The sequence below is a fragment of the Heptranchias perlo genome, unplaced genomic scaffold, assembly GCF_035084215.1.
Source record: "Heptranchias perlo isolate sHepPer1 unplaced genomic scaffold, sHepPer1.hap1 HAP1_SCAFFOLD_117, whole genome shotgun sequence".
Taxonomy (NCBI): Eukaryota; Metazoa; Chordata; class Chondrichthyes; order Hexanchiformes; family Hexanchidae; genus Heptranchias; species Heptranchias perlo.
In genome coordinates this window covers 604,927-627,609 of record NW_027138396.1, presented here as the reverse complement: position 1 = coordinate 627,609, position 22,683 = coordinate 604,927, and the positions used below count along the sequence as shown (strand labels likewise).

Here is a 22,683-nt window from a genome sequence, read left to right as displayed (position 1 = left end):
GCCTGCCTGTTCCAGGTAGGAGACCATTTGTAATATGTAAACTGGCGTCCTATGACATACGAGGCCAAGGAATCAATTTGCACCGAATATATAAACAGCTTAATAGATGCAATGACACTAATGAAAAATAGAATAAAAATATACTGAGAGATTACTAAAATCTCTGCTCATAATTACCTATGGCTTGATTTGGTCGGCCTTTGGGGAGAGGAGAGGCAAATCAAACAGGAAGGAGAAAAGAAAAAATGGAGTAGTTCCACCCCAGCATCAAAAGAATGGCAGCATAGGTTAACAAGGTCAGCCAACTGCACAGGAAGTGAGACATCTCAACTCAGAACTGTTTGAATCTGTAACATAAGCTTTGTTTCCTCAGTGCCTTTTCGAAATGCCATGACGTAGTTCCTCCAGGCCCATATTATGAAGCATGTGTCCACGATGGATGTCACATGAGGAATGACACAATAATATGTTCCAGTTTAGCAATCTATGCTAAGATATGCAAATCTGAAGGAGGTATCTGTGTCAACTGGCGAGAACATACCAATGGATCATGTCGTAAGTAATTAAATCTGTCTTGATATGAATCTGGACTTTTTCAAACACGCATAAGTATGCAACATATCAAATATAAACACAAACAGTAAACGCTTGTACAGATTGAGGTTACTTGCTCACTTTCTCATGTTGTTTTATTCAATTTAATTCAAACAGTATATCACTGCCCTGCAACGATGGAGTATAAATCGTGTGAGCCAAAAGAACAGCCTACTTGTAGTTCAAGGTTTGTTGTACATATTGAGCAAACCATTCTCAATGACAACAATTGAAATGCTCTTTTTCTTTCATTCTCTCTCTCTCTCTCTCACTCCCCTGTTTGCTGTACATAATTAATACTCTTTCTTTAATGATTAGGTACACTGACAGGAATGTACCTAGTGACAAGAGTGATCATAATGAAGGTTGTTTCTGCCCAGATGGAAAGTTCCTTTTTGCACCATTAGACATCTGCGTAGACATCTGTGGTAAGCATATTTCTTTAGTAACAATGTCTACAGTATGTAGTAGGGTCACTGCCAAGCTCCAGGAGTCAAATACTGTGCAGAAGTCCACATAGTTCATCTGTGGAATTCCTGTAGCTCTAACTTGTTTGCTACAGCAATGGGGGAGGGATTTTATTCGCTTCTGAGAATTGCAGATGGAATTCTGCATGCTGGGGGTGATGAGAGACCGGTAATATATAAGGATAGAAGAAAATTAGAGAAAATAATCAAAGGAAGTACATTTCAATCATGTGGTTATTTTGTCTGATAGTCATGAGTATTACTGGTTGACTATCGAAGTCAGTGTTATGTCTCCGGATCAGCAATCATTTATTCTCTTCCTTCACTTCTCTTTGCCTGAATTTTATGTTTTCTTCATCTCTATTGATTATTTAGCTTTTAAAACGTTTTGGTGCAGTATCAGTTTGTAAAACATTAATTGTAATTTTTTTAAATCCACTAGAGTGCATAGGACCTGATGGAAAACCAAGACAGGTACATGTTCTTTAGATAAACAGATTATATCTGTTTCTACACTTAACTGTTATTAATTTCAGTTTTACGCTGCTTATAGACCTCCTAGCATGACTTTGTGCATTTATGACAGATTGGTGAAACATGGCAAAGCAATTGTCAGGACTGTTTCTGCAATAATGCAACAATGAACGTTGTCTGCAAAGCCCACAAATGCCCTCCATCGCCAGCAAAAGTATGCAACGGCCAAGGTTTTGTGCCAGTTGTTCAAAGAAGCCAACATGACCATTGTTGTACAGAAACCATGTGCGGTAAGTAAACATGTTGTACATTCCGCTGTGTATGAATATTTCACTGTGCAGTTCAGACATAAGATATTCCAGTCTCCAAAAACTACACCAAATATGTGTAGTGCTTTTGCCTATTTGGCCTAGAAAGAGGTTTTGTTTATTTATGTAATTATTTTTCATTAAAAAGTTAAATTCAGTTCACAAAGGGTTAAGCCCCAGTGACACGAGCCAGCGAGGATGTTGATCAGGACAATAATTGGAATACCATATGAAACAGCCATAAAAATTTTGTAATCTCACATATGACATCAGTTTTGAGATAGCTGTCCGTACCTTTAATGCAAGAATTGTTTTATTTCAACATGCAAAGAAAGGACAGAAGGGCTTCGCTAAATGGACAATGTAATTGCCAAAGCTCCCATGCCATCACAGGGGGTTTCTCATTGAAGGTGATAACTTTAATTGGGATTTCAGCAAGCAAATCTTCAATACAGACAGTTGAGGGAGAGGTCAGCCTTTGACTATTTCTTGAAGGAAAAATCAGTTTTGAGCAGTCTTAGTATGGGACATTGAGAGAGTTTTTTTTATTCGTTCATGGGATGTGAGCGTCGCTGGCGAGACCGGCATTTATTGCCCATTCCTAATTGCCCTTGAGAAAGTGGTGGTGAGCCGCCTTCTTGAACTGCTGCAGTCCGTGTGGTAACGGCTCTCCCACAGTGCTGTTAGGAAGGGAGTTCCAGGATTTTGACCCAGCGACGATGAAGGAACGGCGATATATTTCCAAGTCAGGATGGTGTGTGATTTGGAGGGGAACGTGCAGGTGGTGTTGTTCCCATGTGCCTGCTGCTCTTGTCCTTCTAGGTGGTAGAGGTCGTGGGTTTGGGAGGTGCTGTCGAAGAAGCCTTGGCGAGTTGCTGCAGTGCATCCTGTGGATGGTACACACTGCAGCCACAGTGCGCCGGTGGTGAAGGGAGTGAATGTTTAGGGTGGTGGATGGGGTGCCAATCAAGCGGGCTGCTTTATCTTGGATGGTGTTGAGCTTCTTGAGTGTTGTTGGAGCTGCACTCATCCAAGCAAGTGGAGAGTATTCCATCACAGTCCTGACTTGTGCCTTGTAGATGGTGGAAAGGCTTTGGGGAGTCAGGAGGTGAGTCACTCGCCGCAGAATACCCAGCCTCTGACCTGCTCTCGTAGTCACAGTATTTATATGGCTGGTCCAGTTAAGTTTTTGGTCAATGGTGACCCCCAGGATGTTGATGGTGGGGGATTCGGCGATGGTAATGCCGTTGAATGTCAAGGGGAGGTGGTTAGACTCTCTCTTGTTGGAGATGGTCATTGCCTGGCACTTATCTGGCACGAATGTTACTTGCCACTTATCAGCCCAAGCCTGGATGTTGTCCAGGTCTTGCTGCATGCGGGCTCGGACTGCTTCATTATCTGAGGGGTTGTGAATGGAACTGAACACTGTGCAATCATCAGCGAACATCCCCATTTCTGACCTTATGATGGAGGGAAGGTCATTGATGGAGCAGCTGAAGATGGTTCGGCCTAGGACACTGCCCTGAGGAACTCCTGCAGCAATGTCCTGGGGCTGAGATGATTGGCCTCCAACAACCACTACCATCTTCCTTTGTGCTAGGCATGACTCCAGCCACTGGAGAGTTTTCCCCCTGATTCCCATTGACTTCAATTTTACTTGGGCTCCATGGTGCCACACTCGGTCAAATGCTGCCTTGATGTCAAGGGCAGTCACTCTCACCTCACCTCTGGAATTCAGCTCCTTTGTCCATGTTTGGAACAAGGCTGTAATGAGGTCTGGAGCCGAGTGGTCCTGCCGAACCCAAAGTGAGTATCGGTGAGCAGGTTATTGGTGAGTAAGTGCCGCTTGTTAGCACTGTCGACGACACCTTCCATCACTTTGCTGATGATTGAGAGTAGACTGATGGAGCGGTAATTGGCCGGATTGGATTTGTCCTGCTTTTTGTGGACAGGACATACCTTGTCCATTTTCCACATTGTCGGGTAGATGCCAGTGTTGTAGCTGTACTGGAACAGCTTAGCAAGAGGCGCAGCTAGTTCTGGAGCACAAGTCTTCAGCACTACAGCTGGGATGTTGTCGGGGCCCATAGCCTTTGCTGTATCCAGTGCACTCAGCCGTTTCTTGATATCACGTGGAGTGAATCGAATTGGCTGAAGACTGGTTTCTGTGATGGTGGGGATATCAGGAGGAGGCCGAGATGGATCATCCACTCGGCACTTCTGGCTGAAGATGGTTGCAAACACTTCAGCCTTGTCTTTTGCACTCACGTGCTGGACTCCGCCATCATTGAGGATAGGGATGTTTGCAGAGCCTCCTCCTCCCGTTAGTTGTTTAATTGTCCACCACCATTCATGACTGGATGTGGCAGGACTGCAGAGCTTTGATCTGATCCATTGGTTGTGGAATCGCTCCGCTTTATCTGTAGCATGTTGCTTCCGCTGTTTAGCATGCATGTCGTCCTGAGTTGTAGCTTCACCAGGTTGGCACCTCATTTTTAAGTACGCCTGGTGCTGCTCCTGGCATGCTCTTCTACACTCCTCATTGAACCAGGGTTGATCCTCTAGCTTGTTGGTAATGATAGAGTGAGGAATATGCCGGGCCATGAGGTTACAGATTGTGCTGGAATACAATTCTGCTGCTGCTGGTGGCCCACAGTGCCTCATGGATGCCCAGTTTTGAGCTGCTAGATCTGTTCTGAATCGATCCTATTTAGCACGGTGGTAGTGCCACACAACACGTTGAATAGTGTCCTCAGTGCGAAGACGGGACTTCGCGGTGGTCACTCCTACCAATACTGTCATGGACAGATGCATTTGCGACAGGTAGATTGGTGAGGACGAGGTCAAGTAAGTTTTTCCCTCGTGTTGGTTCGCTCACCACCTGCCGTCGGCCCAGTCTGGCAGCTATGTCCTTCAGGACTCGGCCAGCAGTGGTGCTACCGAGCCACTCTTGGTGATGGACATTGAAGTCCCCCACCCAGAGTACATTTTGTGCCCTTGCTACCCTCAGTGCTTCTCAACATGGAGGAGGATTGATTCATCAGCAGGAGGTTTCCTTGCCCATGTTTGACCTGATGCCATGAGATTTCATGGGGTCCAGAGTCAATGTTGAGGACAGCCCTCCTGACTGTATATCACTGTACCGCCACCTCTTGTGGGTCTATCCTGCCGGTGAGGCAGGACATACCCAGGGATGGTGATGGAAGAGTCTGGGACGTTGGCTGAAAGGTATAATTCTGTGAGTATGGCTGTGTCAGGCTGTTGCTTAACTAGTCTGTGGGACAGCTCTCCCAATTTTGGCACAAGTCCCCAGATGTTAGTGAGGAGGACTTTGCAGGGTCAACTGGGCTTGGTTTGCCGTTGTTGTGTCCGGTGCCGAGTGGTCCGTCCGGTTTTATTCTTGTTATGATTTTTCGTAGCAAGATTGTAGAGCTGAGTTGCTTGCTAGGCCATTTCAGAGGGCAATTAAGAATCAACCACATTGCTGTGGGTCTGGAGTCACATATAGGCCAGACCGGGTCAGGACGGCAGGTTTCTTTCCCTCAAGGACATTAGTGAACCAGATGGGTTTTTACGACAGTCCAGTAGTTTTATGGCCGCCATTACTGATACGAGTATTTTAATTCCAGATTTTTATTTATTTAATTGGACTTAATTAATTGAATTTAAATTCGCCAGCTGCTCGTGGCGGGATTTGAATTCATGACTCCAGATTTTAGTCCGGGCTTCTGGATTACTCGTCCAGTAACATAACCACTATGCTACCGTCAGAAAGGTCTTGCTTTTTCTCCAGCCAGTGAGACTCTTGGCTGAGGCATGAATGCATGTGGCCTATAATGGGAGAGGTTAGTGCTAATAAGTTCAGGGACTGCTAACTTGTAAAGTGAGTTCAGCCTGTCGTGGGGCAAAGTCACATATTTTATTATTTTGATGGAACAAGGAGCGATAAGAAATAGGTAAATCTCACTGTGTAAACTGTATTCTACTCATTCATCTATCATCACTTTGTTAGTTTACAGTCATGCTTCATCTTACTGGTGTGCTTTTCAGTTCACCTTCTAAAAAGCTAGGAGAGAACATGAGCGAGCATGCAAGATCTTAGTATCCAGTGCACACAATGAGGGATCTTATTGTTACTGTACTCAGGTCATGGTAACCTATAACTAGATAGGGCAGTAAGTGTGTTCTCCAAGTCACAGGGGATGTTAGGTCTGTTTATGTTAGTAAATGGTGAAGTGAGAAAATCTCTACCAAAGAACCGAAAATTAGTAACAATCAGCAACATGACAAAATGTTACGACCTGCAACAGGGCCTCCAAAAGGATGCAACCGGAGCAAATTTTCTTCACTATTTTATTTATTAATAAAGAATAAGGCAAACATAAAATTTCACTGGGAACAAAAACTTACTCTGCCATCTTTCTAAAATCTTGTCCAAAAGTCAGAAATGGACAAGGTTATAAGTGTCAAAGTTAAACTACCTTATGTTGTCAGAAGTCTTGGCTCACCATCTTTTTCTGTCTATACAATCACTATTTCAAAACAGGTCACCTGATATTACTGTATCAAAACTGACAATCTCAACCCACTACATCAAAACTGATAACCTGAACCCACTATGTTAAAACAGATAATCTGGTCCCAGTACATTATAACAGATAGAAATAAAGAGTCTTTCACAAACTCAGGATGTCCCAAAACGCTTTACAGCCAATGAAGTACTTTTAAAGTGCAGTCACTGTTGTAATGTAGGAAATGCGGGAGCCAATTTTCATACAGCGAGGTCCCACAAACAGCAATGAGATAATGACCAGATGTTGTTTGAAGGATAAATATTGGCCAGGACAGCAGGGAAAACTCCCCTACTCTTCTTTGAAATAATGCAATGGGATCTTTTACATCTACCTGAGAGAGCAGACCGGCCTCGGTTTGTCGTTTCATCCGAAAAACAGCACCTCCGACAATGTCGGTCTAGATTTTGTGTTCACAGTCCCCGGTGTGGGACTTGAACCCACAACCTTCTGACTCAGAGGTGAGAGTGCTGCTACTGAGTCACAGACACTGTAACAAAGAAGAATGTCATAATGTCTGGTTTGTAAGACCTTCTTTGGAATTTGAATTGCAGTATCCTCTACATACCAAGACTCCACTCAACCATCCTATAATTAGTCTGTAAATGTTAAGTCTTTCTGATGTATTTAATTTGTGGCTGTTAGAGTTAGGATTCTGCCTCTTCTGGGAAAAGAACCTGAGACATCACCTCAGGGGACATGCCTTTTATACACTTGGGACAAGAATATAAACAATCCCCAAATCACCATGTCACTTGGATCAAAATTTGTTAAGGGAAAGCAGCCTAGTTTTTCCCTTTGTCACCTGAGCTTACTCCTGGGGTACGTGGAGATGCTTCCATTAAGGAACAAAGAAGACCTTGCGAGGCAGCCTATCAAATCTTGCTCTTTAAATTCTTTTGGGCTCTTCAGGTAACGCCATTGAATTATAACAATAAGTTCATGATTCACAGCAGTATTAGAAAGTGACATTTCATTTAACCTGCATTGAGACCTCTCATTAGTCTCACTGAGGATCATTAGTAGCGAGCTGAAAGAATAACTACAAGCTTTTTAACCTGTGTCCATTTTTGTTCATTCAGAATGTAATCTAATCCACTGCCCCACTGTGAAATTTGATTGCAAACCTGGATATGAACCAGTGTTCCATAGTCATGAAGACAAATGTTGCCCAGATTATACATGTGGTAAGTGTTGCATTTCTCTTTAATCCGAGGTGGGTAATATTTTACTGTTGCCACCTTAACAATTTGGAGCAATAAGCTTACATCCTGTACCTTAGCTGTAAATGACCTATTGAATTTAATGGCACATTATTCTATTTGCAGAGCCAAAGCCAGTGTGTGTGTACAATGATACTGAGTACAAGGTAAAGATCTTTGGGATATTTTGAGATTATGATTTGTGGTTTCACACCTATTAATCATTTTGTTCAGTGTATAGTTTTTATATTTCTATCTTGTTCTTCAAATTTTGACTTCAAGAATTTCTGAAGATACAAATTCATTTAAAGTCAGAACAGCACAAAATGAATAAATAATGTGAAAATGTTGTAACAAGTGAAACTGGAACAGTGCACTTTTATTTTCATTGCAATATTAATTTACTACAACAAAAAAAACAGGATTTGATTTCAAATAAATGAGTTAATAACTGTGCTAAGGTAATGCACAAATGGATTTCAAGCAAAGGCACGATGAAATGCACTACAAGATGAAACTAAACCTCCACAGCTTTAATTAACTTTACTGTATAGAATCTGACCATTCCAATGTGTAAAAAATCCAGCACAACTTTAAAACACTTCTCAATTGTAACTGACCTAAAGAGGGATATACTTGCCTTGGATGGGGTGCAATGAAGGTTCACGAGATTGATTCCTGGGATGAGAGGGTTGTCCTATGAGGAAAGATTGAGTAGAATGGGCCTATACTCTCTGGAGTTTAGAAGAATGAGAGGTGATCTCATTGAAACATATAAGATTCTAAGAGGGCTTGGCAGGGTAGATGCTGAGATGATGTCTCCCCTGGCTGGAGCGTCTAGAACTAGGGGGAATAGTCTCAGGATAAGGGGTTGAACATTTAGGACTGAGATGAGGAGGAATTTCTTCACTTGGAGGGTTGTGAATCTTTGGAATTCTCTACCCCAAAGAGCTGTGGATGCTCATTCATTGAGTATATTCAAGGCTGAGATTAATAGATTTTTGGACTCTAAGGGTATCAAGGGACATGGGAATCAGGCAGGAAAGTTGAGTTGGGGTCGAAGATCAGCCAAGATCTTATTGAATGGCAGAGCAGGCTCAAGGGGCCATATGACCTAGTCCTGCTTCTATTTTTATGTTCTTATGTTCACCTTTTTTCCAGCCAGGTATGACTATTCCACAGGACCCATGTAAGAATTGCAAATGTACCAATAAAGTGGATCCATCAACCAAGCACAACACTATTGAGTGTACCAACATGAAGTGTGATTCTCACTGTCCACTGGTGAGCATCTGACCCACCTATCATTAAAGATTCACTTTGTAGTTGGTGAAAGGAGAGTAATCATCAATTTTCTGTGTTTCCCCACAGGGCTTTGAGTATAAGGAAGTGAAAGGACAATGTTGTGGAAATTGTACCCAGGTTGACTGCATAATTGAGATGCCAAACATGCCACCAATAATCCTTCAGGTATGCATATTACATTTTGGAAGCAAATCACCATAATGATCATCATCTACTTAATACATTCAGGGGTTAGTTTTGAATATGATGTTCAGCCATTCTATTGTGTAAAGTGACTACTTGAAATATTTAGTGGATTCATCCTTGAACCACATCATGAACCGTATCATAACTCAAAAGAAAGAAGTTTGTTTGAAATTGTCAAGTGGCTTTGTTCAACAAAAAGTGAAGATTTAACCAAAGGAACTGAACTGTAAAAAAGAAAAACTTACACCATTTGGATCAAGTGAGGAGCAAGTTGATGGGTTGGGAAAAGATGCTATGTAAAGATTTGGAGAAATGAATATTGCTAAGGGCATTGGGTGGGTATTTCAATTTAAAAGGCTGATTTCTCTACTGCAAACGATCGCAGAGTGAAACCAGCCTATTTGAAAAAGGCACTTAATTTTGGAAATTCATCAGGTGGTACAGTTATCCCACTTATGTTGCTGTAGCAAGTTTCCACGCCTAATCTAAAGGGGCACTCCAGATGCACTGTAAATAGTGCGGGTGGCCTCCTGAATCATGTAAAGAAGTCCCTTGTACCCAGCATTGCTAAGGCACAAATGGTGAGAATTATGCCATATGATGTATTTCCTTTATTTACATGGTATCATAATATACCTGTCCATTTGTGAGTGGGCTTTTTATGAACCCACACCTAAATTCTATGCAAAACCAAATTTCTCCCCCTGTCTGCCCATATTACCGCATTCCTTTGGTGATTTGGGGGAAGAAATTCTGGGCTCACCAATGAAGTCATTTGGATTAAGCAGCAAATGCCTCCAATGAACCTATCTTGACCAGATATAATTCCCCCTCCCAGAAGTATCAAGCCCTGAGTAAAACTAGAGAATGTATTTAATAAAGTCAATCAACCTTTTAAGCATCCAGATTCACACCTATTTTACTAGTCTTGTAGTCAATGTAGACTTTAACAAATTACGACATCCCTTTTCTGTGTGTGTTATATATGAGGATTAGTTCAGACTTTTAAAATCCTTTTTATTTTGTGACATGTTACACAGAACAGATACAATATGGACTGATGGAGTGTATAATACAATTACTATGATACATATATGTTAAATGGTTCAGGTAAATAAATTAACTTGCTTCTTGGCATTTAGCATCTGAAGGCCAGGATAAAAGGTACTTGTTATACAGTGGAAAGTTTTTATAATTCTTCATAGTACATTAGTAATTGTGGCTTTGATTATTAGAACAAGTCACGATTTTACAGTTTAGGATGAGTTCACAGTCATTGTATTAGAGTTTCTTGTATGAAAGGAAAAATGAATCATCTCCTTTGATGTTCAGCGTGAATTTCAAGTTTTTGTCTTGCAGAGTTTGTGTTGCTGTGATTATCTTCCTAAAGTGCCTTGGGACATTTTTCTATGTTAAAAACACTATATAAATGCTGTTGTTTTAGTAGCTATAGTAGTAAAGATCGATGCACTGTCAGAGTCCAAAGCTCCAAAATTTTTATTTGCCATTGAAAACTTTTCCTTTCCTATTATTGCACAGCCTGGAGCTATCATACCAGATTCAAAGAACAACTGCACTAAATACGAGTGTGAGAAAATAGGGCCTCACTTCGTTCCAAACATCTATAATCAATGGTGCCCCCATCTGGATCATGATAACTGTGAGCCTGTGAGTGCAAAACAATTATTTATTAATTTTTTCGAATAAAAGGAACAAAATCTGTTCTATAAAATTAAACGACCAGAGGTTTTGGAGGATTTGTGATTTCAAATAAGTTTGTTTCTAATGGGTTATTCTCTGTGACAGGGAACAATACACATGGACTCAGATGGCTGTTGTCAGACATGTAAGTAGTATATTTAAACAATTATGAAATCTCTCTGTGACCGTTGTTGTGGCTCTGAATTATGATTCATTCAAACAGTTGATAGCTGCTAATTCTGGTGGAAGATGAATTTAGTCAAGTGTCAGCCATGGCTTAGTGGTAAGCACTCTTACCTCTGAGTCAGAGGGTCGTTGATTCTAAGCCTCATTTCAAGCCTTGGGTAAGTAATTTAGGTTGACACTGTGGTGCTGTCACAAGGGAGTACTTTATTGTCAGAAATATGGGGCACGATTTTTAAAAAATGCGGATGCATTGGGGGCGGGGGCGCAAAAGAGGTGCGGGCAGTACATAAATCTAATTAAGAATGAAGGCAAGCGATTTCAACGCTGCCTCAACGTGTTTCCCGTGCTGTGTGAAAATGCCATGATGAAGGAGTCGTGTTTCAGCTGGCAGCCATTTGGACATTTAAATCTCTGTTTGAGAGATGGGGATAAAAGGTGAGTTATTGCAGCAGGGCACTCAGTTCTCTCAGACAAACTTTTAGCTGGGAGATCTTCGTGTTTAGACTGAAAATTCTTGGTTTCCACTCAGAATTGTTCTGTTTACACATATTTACCAACTTTTCGGACCCCCTCAAACTGACACCAACAAGATGGGGGCCCGATGGCTGCATTCACCAGTACATCCGAGGATGAGGAACATCACCATCTTCGCCAGGCACGGCGTGCATTTCCACCACTTGTAGCTCCACAACACAGTGCTGCGCCACAGGCACCTGCACAAGAGCACAGAGGGGAACAACAGACGGGCATCGGCGCAGGAGGCACTACCATCGCAACAGGGTCTACAGACCGAGGCTGAGCTTCCTGGACCTCCCTGAGGAGCAGTGCATACAGAAGCTGAGAGCGAGTCGCCAGGTGGTCGCAGACATCTGCAGCCTCCTTCATGCCGAGCAGCTCCCGGCTGGGCCCGGCAGCATCTCATTACCCGTCGCTGTTAAAGTGATTACTGCCTTCAACTTCTTTGCCTCCGGATCATTCCAGGGTGCCACCAGTGACATCGCCGGGGTCTCTCAGTCGTCTGCCCACAAGTGCATAAGACAGGTCACCGATGGCTTGTTTCGCAGAACCTCGCAATACATCAACTTCCCCATGGACAACCTCAGCCAGACGGAGAGGGCAGTGGGATTCCCCTCTGTGGCTGGCTTCCCACGGGTGCAGGGTGCAATTGATTGCATGCAGATAGAAATCCGAGCACCTCCACATGAGCCAGGAATGTTCATCGACAGAAAGGGTTATCTCTCGATCAACGCTCAGCTCGTTTGTGACCACTGCAAAAGATTTCTTCACGTGTGCGCCAGATTCCTTGGCAGCTGCCATGATTCGTTCATTCTGAGGGAATCCAACATCCTGGGCCTCTTCCACGCACCGAACAGCCTTAAGGGCTGGCACCTCAGGGTCAAGCGATACCCCCTGCACATATGGCTCGTGACACCTCTGAGGAACCCCATCAGTGAGCAATAGTGTCGATACGACAGCCACATTGCCACCAAATCAGTCATTGAACATGCGATAGGACTGCTGAAGATGCGATTTCGGTGCCTCGATCGTTCTGGGGGGGCGCTTCAATACGCACCAGCAAGAGTGGGTCACATTATAGTAGTGTGTTGTATCCTGCACAACATGGCACAACTGAGAGGGGTACCGGATGATGAGGCCCCATGCCCTCATCCACCATCTACACCTGCAATGAACATTGAGGAGGAGCAACAGCAGCAGCAGGAGGAGGAGGATGACGAACCCTTGGGCAGCGAAGCGGCTCACCTGGCTGCTCATGAGGCCAGGGAGTCACTCATACGTGAATGCTTCTCATAAGATCACAAAGTGAGAATAGTCCAGTCCTCATACCATCTGGAAAGAGCAGCCAACACCAGCAACCCCCCCACCCCCACACAAACAGTTCTGCAACTACACATCCACCCACTGTAAAGTCACCCATTAGGTCGCATCAAGTCTCACCTTTCATGATAAAGCACGTGAAAGGGCGCCATCACAAAAGGCAGTCAAGAATGGGCAAGACGTGGCAGTAGAGGTGAGAATGATAACATTTAATGTGACTTTATCAAAAAACAAATATAAATGAAAAAGTGACAGTCTGTGCACGCCCTTTGTGATCACAAAACCTTAGCCTTTCTATTCCTACTACTTCCACATGGGGCATCCCCTGTGGCTGCAGCAGAGGTAGTGGCAGGTTGCTCATGTCCATGCCCGGACTGCTTAGATGCTTCTGGCCTACGCCACCAAAAATTTCTCCACCTGCACCTGTACAGGGACAGACTCGGCCACCCGGAGAGGAGGCAGCATTGCGGGTATTGGTTGAGAGGAGAGCAACGGGTGAGTCATGGGAGCGCTTTGACTGGTGTCCCCACTTCCATGTCCCCTTTTGCCATCATCCCTCTCCTGGACCAGGCCCACATCACTCCTACCACCTCGCTGGAGAACAGTTTGGATCCCTCTGTACCGCAGCATTTTGTAGTATTTCTCCATTCAAATAATATTTTGCTTTTTTATTTTTCCTCCCAAAGTGGATGACTTCACAATTTCCCACACTATATTCCATCTGCCAAATTTTTGCCCATTCGCTTAACCTGTCAATATCCCTTTGCAGACACTTTGGGCCCGATTTTAGCACCCACTATCGGGTGCATTCCCGGCGGGGGGCCCCCGAAAATCGCGAAAACTCGGAGCAGGACCGGATCCCGCCTCAATCCCGCCCACTTCCGGGTTCCGCGCTGACGTGCGGGGGTGCGTGCGAAGCCCCCGCTGGTGGGAATCCCGCAGGCAATTAAAGCCAGCGGGATGCCACTTGACAATATTTATCTAGCTATTTCAGCTGTCTTATTAGGAAGTGTGGGATTTTACCTGCACCTGAGACTGTTTCACATACTGGGGGAAACAGTCTCACTCCAAACGGACGTGTTGCAGCCAGCAGCCTGTGGCAGCTGCCAAGGTGCACTCCACGTGGGGGGGGGGGGGTGGGGGAGACCCTTCACCAACGCATCAGGCCACTCCATCAGATAGGGCAACGCTTGCCCTCCACCACCCCCCTCCAAGCCAGAAGATACACCGACATGGAACCGCAGCCCCAGTGCGAGGAAACACCTACCTACCATGCACAACCCCTCAGACCTACACCTGCCAGATGGGGGCCGCCTCGACATCCTCGGAGGACGAACAGCATCACCAGCCCCAGCAGCCTCGCAGTCCACGCCGTCCGCCTCAGCGACGTGCAGGCCCCCAACACGGTGCTGCGGCACACCCACCTGCACAGCAGGAGGGAGGGCAACCGCAGAGAGAGATGCATCGCAGGAGGCACTACCCTCCGCACAGGGTCTACAGACCGAGGCTCAGCTTCATGGACCTCTCCGAGGAGCAGTGCATACGGAGGCTCAGAGTCACTCGCCAGGTAGTCGCCGACATCTGCAGCCTCCTTAATGACGAGCTGCTCCCGGATGGACCAAGCAGCATCTTCTTACCCGTCGCCGTCAAAGTCACCACTGCCCTCAACTTCTTCGCCTCCGGATCCTTCCAGGGTGCCAGCGGGGACATCACCGGGGTCTGTCAGTCCTCTGCACACAAGTGCATAAGGCAGGTCACCGATGGATTGTTCCACAGGGCCTCGCACTACATCAACTTCGCCATGGACGAGCGCAGCCAGATGGAGAGGGCGGTTGGTTTCCATGCTGTGGCTGGCTTCCCACGGGTGCAGGGTGTAATCAACTGCACCCACATAGCAATACGGGCACCTCCACATGAGCCAGGGCTGTTCATCAACAGGAAGGGTATCACTGCATGAACGCCCAGCTCATCTGTGACCACCGCCAGAGATTCCTACACCTGTGCGCCAGATACCCCGGCAGCTGCCATGATGCCTTCGTCCTCAGGGAGTCCACCGTCCCGCCCCTCTTCCACGCACCCAACACCGGCAACGGCTGGCTCCTCGGCAACAAGGGGTATCCCCTGCACACATGGCTCATGACACCTCTGAGGAACCCCATCACCGAGCCGCAGCGTCGATACAATGACAGCCACATTGCTACCAGGTCTACAATTGAGCAGGCCATAGGGCTGCTCAAGATGCGCTTCAGGTGCCTTGATCGTTCTGGGGGAGCGCTCCAATACACGCCATTCAGAGTGGGACGAATTATAGTTGTCTACTGTGCCCTGCACAACATGGCCCAACAGAGAGGGGTGCCGCTGGAGGAGGCCCCATCCACACCCGCCACCCACATTGAGGATGACGATGAGGAGCAGGAGGTGGAGGAGGAGGAGGAGGAGGAGGAGGCGCGCGAGGATGAGGAACAACCCATGGGCCGAACACCGGCTCACCGGGATGCTCGCCAGGCCAGGGAGGCACTCATATGTCAACGGTTCTCCTAGGATCAGACAGTCTGAGGCGTTCACATCTCATCACTTGCACAGATTGCCATTTTGAAAATGACCCTTTTATCCTGACTCTTTGTTTTCTGTTAGTTAGCCAATCCTCTATCCATGCCAGTATATTACCCCCAACACCATGAGCTCTTATGCAGTAATCTTTTATGTGGCACCTTATCGAATGCCTTTTGGAAATTCAAATATACTGCATCCATTGGTTCCCCTTTATCCACCCTGCCCATTACTTCCTCAAAAAACTCTAATAAATTTGTCAGACATGATTTCCCCTTCTTAAAACCATGTTGACTCTCCTTGATTGTATTTTGAGTCTCCAAATGTCCTGCTACTACTGCCTTAATAATGGATTCTAGCATTTTCCCAATGACAGATGTTAGGCTAACTGGTCTATAGTTACCTGCTTTCTGTCTCACTCCCTTCTTGAATAGGGGTGTTACATTTGCAGTTTTCCAATCCGCTGGGACCTTTCCAGAATCTAGTGAATTCTGGAACATTACAACCAATGCATCCACTATCTCTGTAGCCACTTCTTTTAAGACCCTCGGATGCATGCCATCAGGTCCAGGGGACTTGTCAGCCTTTAGACCCATTAGTTTACCTAGTACTTTTTCTCTAGAGATAGTGATTGTTTTTAGTTCCTTCCTTCCCTTTGCCCCTTAATTTTCTATTATTATTGGTATGTTATTAGTGTCTTCTACTGTGAAGACAGATACAAAATATCTGTTCATTTCCTCTGCCATTTCCTTGTTTTCCATTATTATTTCCCCAGTCTCATCCTCTAAGGGGCCAATATTTACTTTTAATATACTGAAGCTCTTACTGTCAGTTTTTATATTTCTTGCCAGTTTACTCTCATAATTTATTTTCTCCCTCTTTATTATTCTTTTAGTCATCCTTTGCTGGTTTTTAAAGTTTTCCCAATCTTCGGGCTTACCAGTAATCTTTGCCATGTTGTATGCTTTTTCTTTTAACTTGATACTATCCTTTACTTCCTTAGTTAGCCATGGTCGGTTCACCCTTTTTGTGGAGTTTTTCCTCCTCACAGGGATATATTTTTGTTGTGAGTCATAAAATATCTTTTTAAATGTTTGCCACTGCTTAGCCACCATCATACCATCTAATCTGTTTACCCAGTCCACTTTAGCCAACCCTCATTCCTTTATAATTGCCCTTATTTAAGTTTAATACTGTAGTTTCAGACCCAAGATCCTCGCTCTCAAACTGGATGTGAAATTCTATCATGTTATGATCACTGCTTCCCAAGGATCCTTTACTTTGAGATCATTAATTAATTCTGTTTTGTTACCCATTCCCAAATCCAAAATGGCCTGTTCCCTGGTTGGTTCCCCGACGTATTGGTCTAAGAAACAGTCCCTAATACACTCTATGAACTCCTCCTCAGGGCTATTTTTGCCATTTTGATTTGTCCAATCCATGTGAAAGTTAAAATCCCACCGAGGTGTGAGTATCTGTGCTGGTGGGTGGCTCACTAAGATGTGACGGTGCACCCTCAGAGGCCGGGAGCTACTCTGAGGAATCGCTCTCTCCCTTCACTGCGGTCTGTAAGAGAACAGAAGGCAATATTAAGCATCATCACTGATGTGTCATGTTGCTATGATCATATTGAGGTGTTCAACATGCCAGTCATTCTTAACATCAGTTCATGTTGTGCGTGAGGAATGTTAAAGTTGTGTCACCAGACGTTTGTGGGGTGCCAATCTCGGCATCCCCGACGGACAGGCACTCGAGGATGTGGCTGATCTGCAGGGCCTCCTCCTCTGCCTCTATGAGGACCACTATTTGTTGTGGCCCCCCTCCAGTCCTCGCCCTCTTGCGTGCATTTTGCGCTCTCTTCTAGAAGGGGAGAAAGTACAGACATGTGAGTGAGTGATGGTGAAGTAGTCAGCCGATGAATGCATTGCTTTGGGTGAGACTGACCGTGAAAGAGGTGCATCAGAGGGTGAGTATCAGATAGAGACATCACATTGGATCAGGATTGGGGTGAGTGGTAGTTGTGAAGTTACAAATGGGGAGGTGTGGAAGTGCTTAAGAAGTGCAGGTAAGTTGACGATAAGCTTTCAGTGAGTGTGAGGAGTGATGTGATGGAGTAGCTTGGCTGTGCGGAATGGTGTGGGGGGGTGGCGGGGTGGTGTGCGACACAAAATGCAGGAGAATCAGTAAGTATACTCACTTTTGCTGACCTAGTTAGGTCATTGAAACATTTCCTGCACTGGACCCAAGTGCGGGATATGTTGCTCCTGCTGGTGACCTCTTCTGCCACCTTGAGCCAGGCCTTCTTGATGGTAGAGGCAGGGTGCTTCCTCCTGTCGGCCGGGTAAAATAATTCTCTCATCCTCCTCACCCCGGCCAGTTGCAGCTGAACTGAGGCATCGCTGAATCTTGGAGCAGCCTGGCCCCTGTGCTGCTCCATTGTGTCTCCTTGCTCCAGCAAAATCCAATGGAGCAATGACCCTTTAAATCTAGACGCTTCAGTTGACAGCAGGTCATGCAGGTGCACAGTCCACCCCCTGCGCAGCTTTCGGACAGCAAACCTGGAAACAAGATTAATGGCCACTAATTAAGTTGCGATCGCATGGGGAACATTAAGTTTTTATTATTCGGGTTATCCACACGCACAGTCACCCCCCCACCACTGCCATCCCGCCGGCCTTTTAAAATTGTGCCCATGTTCTTTCAGGTGAGGGATTAAACCTATCCTATCAGGGTAATGGAAAAGATCCCCTGGCATTATTTGAAGATGAGCAGAGAGTTCTCCTGGTTGCCTGACCAACATTTATCCCTCAACCAACAACACTAAAACAGCTTCAGTGGTCATTCATGTTATTGCTGGTGTAGGATCTTGCTGAGCACAAATTGGCTGCCACGTTTGCCTCTAAAACAATAATGACTACACTTTAAAAGTAATTAACTGACTGTAAAGCAATTTGGGCTATCCTGAAGATGTGAAAGGAACTATATAAATGCAAATTCTATTTTTATTATTAGCCACAACTAAGCAAACATCAGGGCCCATTTAAGTCCAATATATATGAACCACTTTTATCTCTCTTTTCGTGACTTGCAATTATCAGGGGTGACATATACGACAGTGTGACATTTACAGGCAGAACTCTTTTAGAAGAAGTTTTCTTTATAACTAAATTACAGCTGAGCTGGTGCAGATCTATTTCAGTAAGTGACAATCACACAGCACACAGTTAATGAATAAAAGGTAAACTGAAATACAGACTGGGAATTATTAATAAAATAACAACCATAGAAATACATAGGTGGGTTTAACAAAAAAGGGTCGTAAAGTGGGGAAACTGATACTCCAGATGTTATGGTACAATTGGAATCAATTGGAACTGCTTCCTTTGATGGATACTGTCATTATTGGTCTGATTGACAAGTGTCATCTCCATTGGCTTATCGCATCCCCTTTAAACAGAGTGTGTGCTATAATTGTCAGTACTCTCATGTTTATGCTTTAAAGGCCTTATTAGAACACTACAGAGGTGAAATATTCATGAGAAAGATTTGGAAAACTCCTACCTTTTAAGCCATCCCAAGGTCCTCATTGCAACAATTACTGTGACTTACTTACATTTCTATTGTACCTTTCGTTTTGAATCATCTGTAGCCTCTGTACAGGAATTTCTTCCTTTCAAGCTTCAAATCGTTGGTGACAATGTCCTGAGCTCAATTATGATCACATTTGCAGGTATTCCAAAGGCATGTAGCATTTCACAAACCACAACCTACATCAACCAGCATGGATGTCGATCTGCACAAAAAGTGACGATGACTTATTGTGGAGGACGCTGTATGACCTATTCTATGTACGTATACAAATCATGTTTTGCCCATAACTGTCTACACGAGTGTATAGTTGTTTTATACTTAAATTGTCTTCTGCCCATTAGTACTGGAGCCTATTCTATTAAATATATAATCAAAAGCAAGACATCTGATGGGCTAAAAAGAAAAGTCTATCTAGAAATGAAATAAATATACTTCAGGTAAAGAAGTAATTGCAGTATCTGCATGTATGTAAAGACATAAGCCTGAATTTCACACTTGCAAAAAAAAAGAACTGCATCTGGGAGAAGCACCAATGAGAGAGGAGCGAAGCCTGAGAGAAACATCAGGGAGAGAAAAGGGGAAACTGAGAGAAACATGAGGGAGAGAAAAGGGGAAACTGAGAGAAACATCAGGGAGAGAAAGTGGGAAACTGAGAGAAACATCTGGGAGAGAAAAGGGGAAACTGAGAGAAACATCAGAGAGAGAGAAAGAGGGAAACTGAGAGAAACATCTGGGAGAGAAAGGGGGAAACTGAGAGAAACATCAGGGAGAGAAAGGGGGAAACTGAGAGAAACATCAGGGAGAGAAAGGGGGAAACTGAGAGAAACATCAGGGAGAGGGAGAGGGGAATCTGAGAAAAACATCAGGGAGAGCTCTTAGTCTGAAAGAAACATCAAGGAGAGAGCTCTGAGTGTGAGAGAGACATCAGAGAGAGAAAAAGGATTCCGAAAGAAACTTCAGAGTGAGAGCAATGATTCTGAGAGAAACATCAAGAAGAGCATGGAGTGTGAGAGAAACATCACAGAGAGTGCAGGATGTGAGAAAAACATCAAGGAGAGAGCACAGAGTCTGAGAGATACATCAGAGAGAGCACAGAGTCTAAAGAAACGTCAGAAAGCGAGAGAGTGGAATCTGAGGGAAACATCACAGAGAGAGCACAAGAGTCTGAGAAAAACATCAGGGAGAGAGGGGTAATCTGGCAGAACTTGAGAGAGAGTCAAATATTCGGAGAAACATACAGTGGGAGAGAAAAGTCCAGTCTTGGTTCCATTGTTAGTCTTGTATTGTGCATCTGTCCTTGAATTGCTTCAAGTTTACTGATTGCATCCAAACAACTAGCGCGGTCGGGAGGCAGGGAAAGAGCTTACCAGGGCTGAAACTAGTCAACTGTTTCTCTGGTCTGGAATGTGAGGAGTTGACTGATGAGCATTCTCCGCAATCTATTTCAGAAAGAAACAAGAGGGTTGGTAGACACTGTGGGCCAAGGCCCCATGGAGCATAGGAACCTGGGAGCCAATGAGGCAGGTGCTATTAATGGGGGACTCTAAGATCAGAAAGTTAAGCTTGTATGTAGGCAATTTTAACCTTCACCGCTCGGGCGGTAAACTGGCGGAAATTAAATGAAAATCGGACAGGTTCTATAACAGGCAGGCGATCCGCTTCACCAATTTACCGTCCAAGCGGTGAAGGTTAAAATTACCTCTACGTCTTTGAGCATGACTTGGAGCCCAGAACAATATGCTTATCCTTGAAGATAAGGCGAATGACATCAAAGAGTGTGCAAATGATGGGTTGTTTGGGGAGGAGCCAGTGGCCCTATTCCACGTGGAAGCTAACTACAGTGCGCAGACACAGGGCCAGGACTTTCCTCAGAGTCGCTCATGCTCTGCTGCTGTAACTTCGTTGAAAGCGTGGTGGAAAACAGGTTTACGCATGTAAACAGGGTTTCTGCTGCACTTCTGTTGAGCAGGAGCAGCCCTGTGGAAATTCCAGACCAAAGTTTTTAACATATTATTAATCAGTCTATCGCAGCATTGCGCACAGGGAGTCAAGCCCAAGTATGGTCTTCAGGTGAAGCGGGACTAGCAGTTGGGGGAAAGTTGCACCAGTCCTCATTTTGACGTTATACCTCTGTCCTTATTTTCATACATTTCCATTATAACTTTCTATGTCCACATTTATAATAAAAACAGCCTATTTAAACTTGTTATGCTGCAGTTGCATCCTGGTGCCAGTCAGTCCTTAGTTTAAAGTCATATGCTCTTTCCTAATTTTTATATTACCGTTATAAATTCATGTGTCCTATGTCCACATTTATAATGGACTTTAAATTAAATGCATTTTAAATTTGCCACGCTGTAATCACACCCTCTCATCACTGGTGATGCTGCAGTGCCTCCACTGAAGAAAGAGAGTCATTACAGCATGACAAGTTGACATAGGCACTTACCATTATAAACGTGAAAATAGAAATTTATCATGGAAGAAGTTGACAGGAAGTGCATGCACGTCTATTATTTTGAATATAATACTAGTCAATGGATAGATCATTTATTTGTGTATATCTTGAAGCCAGTATTCTAAGTAATGTTTCCTCTTGGTTCTATGACAGATATTCTGCTGAAGCAAATATGATCTCACATAACTGCACCTGCTGTCGGGAGTTAGCGACCAGCAAGCAAAATATCACGTTACTTTGTCCAGATGACACAGCAATTGAGTTCACCTACACCTACATAACAGACTGTGGCTGTGTATCTACGAAATGTGAAGAACCCACCAAGCAGTTGCCGGAGCCTCCAGCTGATAAGGTGGCCCCCAGTAAATTGAAGAAGAATAAAGGTTAGAAAGTATAGAAAGTATAGAGCTCTTAGATACCCACATAAATGGGAAAATTCACTAAAGCTTTCAGTCGAATTTTAAGACAAGTGATGATATGAGCAGTGAATGCCAAGGACACTGTTTCTACCTCCTGTAAAGTAAATGCTGTAATGTACTTTTTTCATCATTTCTTGTTCTTGTGTCCAATTCAAAAGGGTCCACTAAGCTAGATAGAGATGAAAGGTGTACTTCATCTTCCCTGGGACACAATCCCATACATCAGCCTGCTGAATGACATGGCGGCACTGTTAATCACTGCCTACAGCTATACAATTGTAAACAATTTTACAACACCAAGTTATAGTCCAGCAATTTTATTTTAAATTCACAAGCAAGAATTTAAAATAAAATTGCTGGACTATAACTTGGTGTTGTAAAATTGTTTACAATTGTCAACCCCAGTCCATCACCGGCATCTCCACATCATTACAGCTATACAGTTAGATTAAAAACTGCAATCTGCTATTTCAGTTCGGTTTAGTTTGTGTCTTGTTTTGATGGCAGTGTTTCTACCTGTTGCTTTGTAATTAAATGTACTTGTAAGAACAACTGAAAAGCTGTATTGGCAAGAGTTTCAGAGCTGTGGTGGTAAATGTCATATAAAAATGGAGTTTCCAGCAACTCCACATGCAGTCACTATCACAATAAACTGCCTTGAATTGCTACTCTACATGAGGATGGCCATTGCAATGAGGGCCATAATTAAGCAGCACTATGTTAGAATCTGGTACTACATGGCCCGCGATCTATGACTATCCCTTTAGGTTGCTGGTAAATTAAGTGTCATCTCACCCTTGCTTTCCATGCTGGGTATTTCTGCGTGCTTTCTGAT

At 44.2% G+C, this 22,683-nt stretch overlaps 1 protein-coding gene across 1 annotated transcript; it reads left to right on the top strand.

The window, feature by feature from the left end:
* Positions 1 to 917: 917 nt before the first annotated feature.
* Positions 918 to 22,182, top strand: LOC137307989 (intestinal mucin-like protein). The gene is made up of 11 exons (XM_067976960.1): positions 918 to 1,022; positions 1,504 to 1,535; positions 1,648 to 1,825; positions 7,497 to 7,601; positions 7,743 to 7,783; positions 8,778 to 8,900; positions 8,988 to 9,086; positions 10,647 to 10,775; positions 10,914 to 10,953; positions 19,111 to 19,228; positions 21,583 to 22,182. The coding sequence occupies exons 3-11, from the start codon at positions 1,702 to 1,704 to the stop codon at positions 21,815 to 21,817; spliced, it is 1,014 nt and encodes a 337-aa protein (XP_067833061.1). The 5' UTR covers positions 918 to 1,022; positions 1,504 to 1,535; positions 1,648 to 1,701; the 3' UTR covers positions 21,818 to 22,182.
* The last annotated feature ends 501 nt before the right edge of the window (positions 22,183 to 22,683 follow it).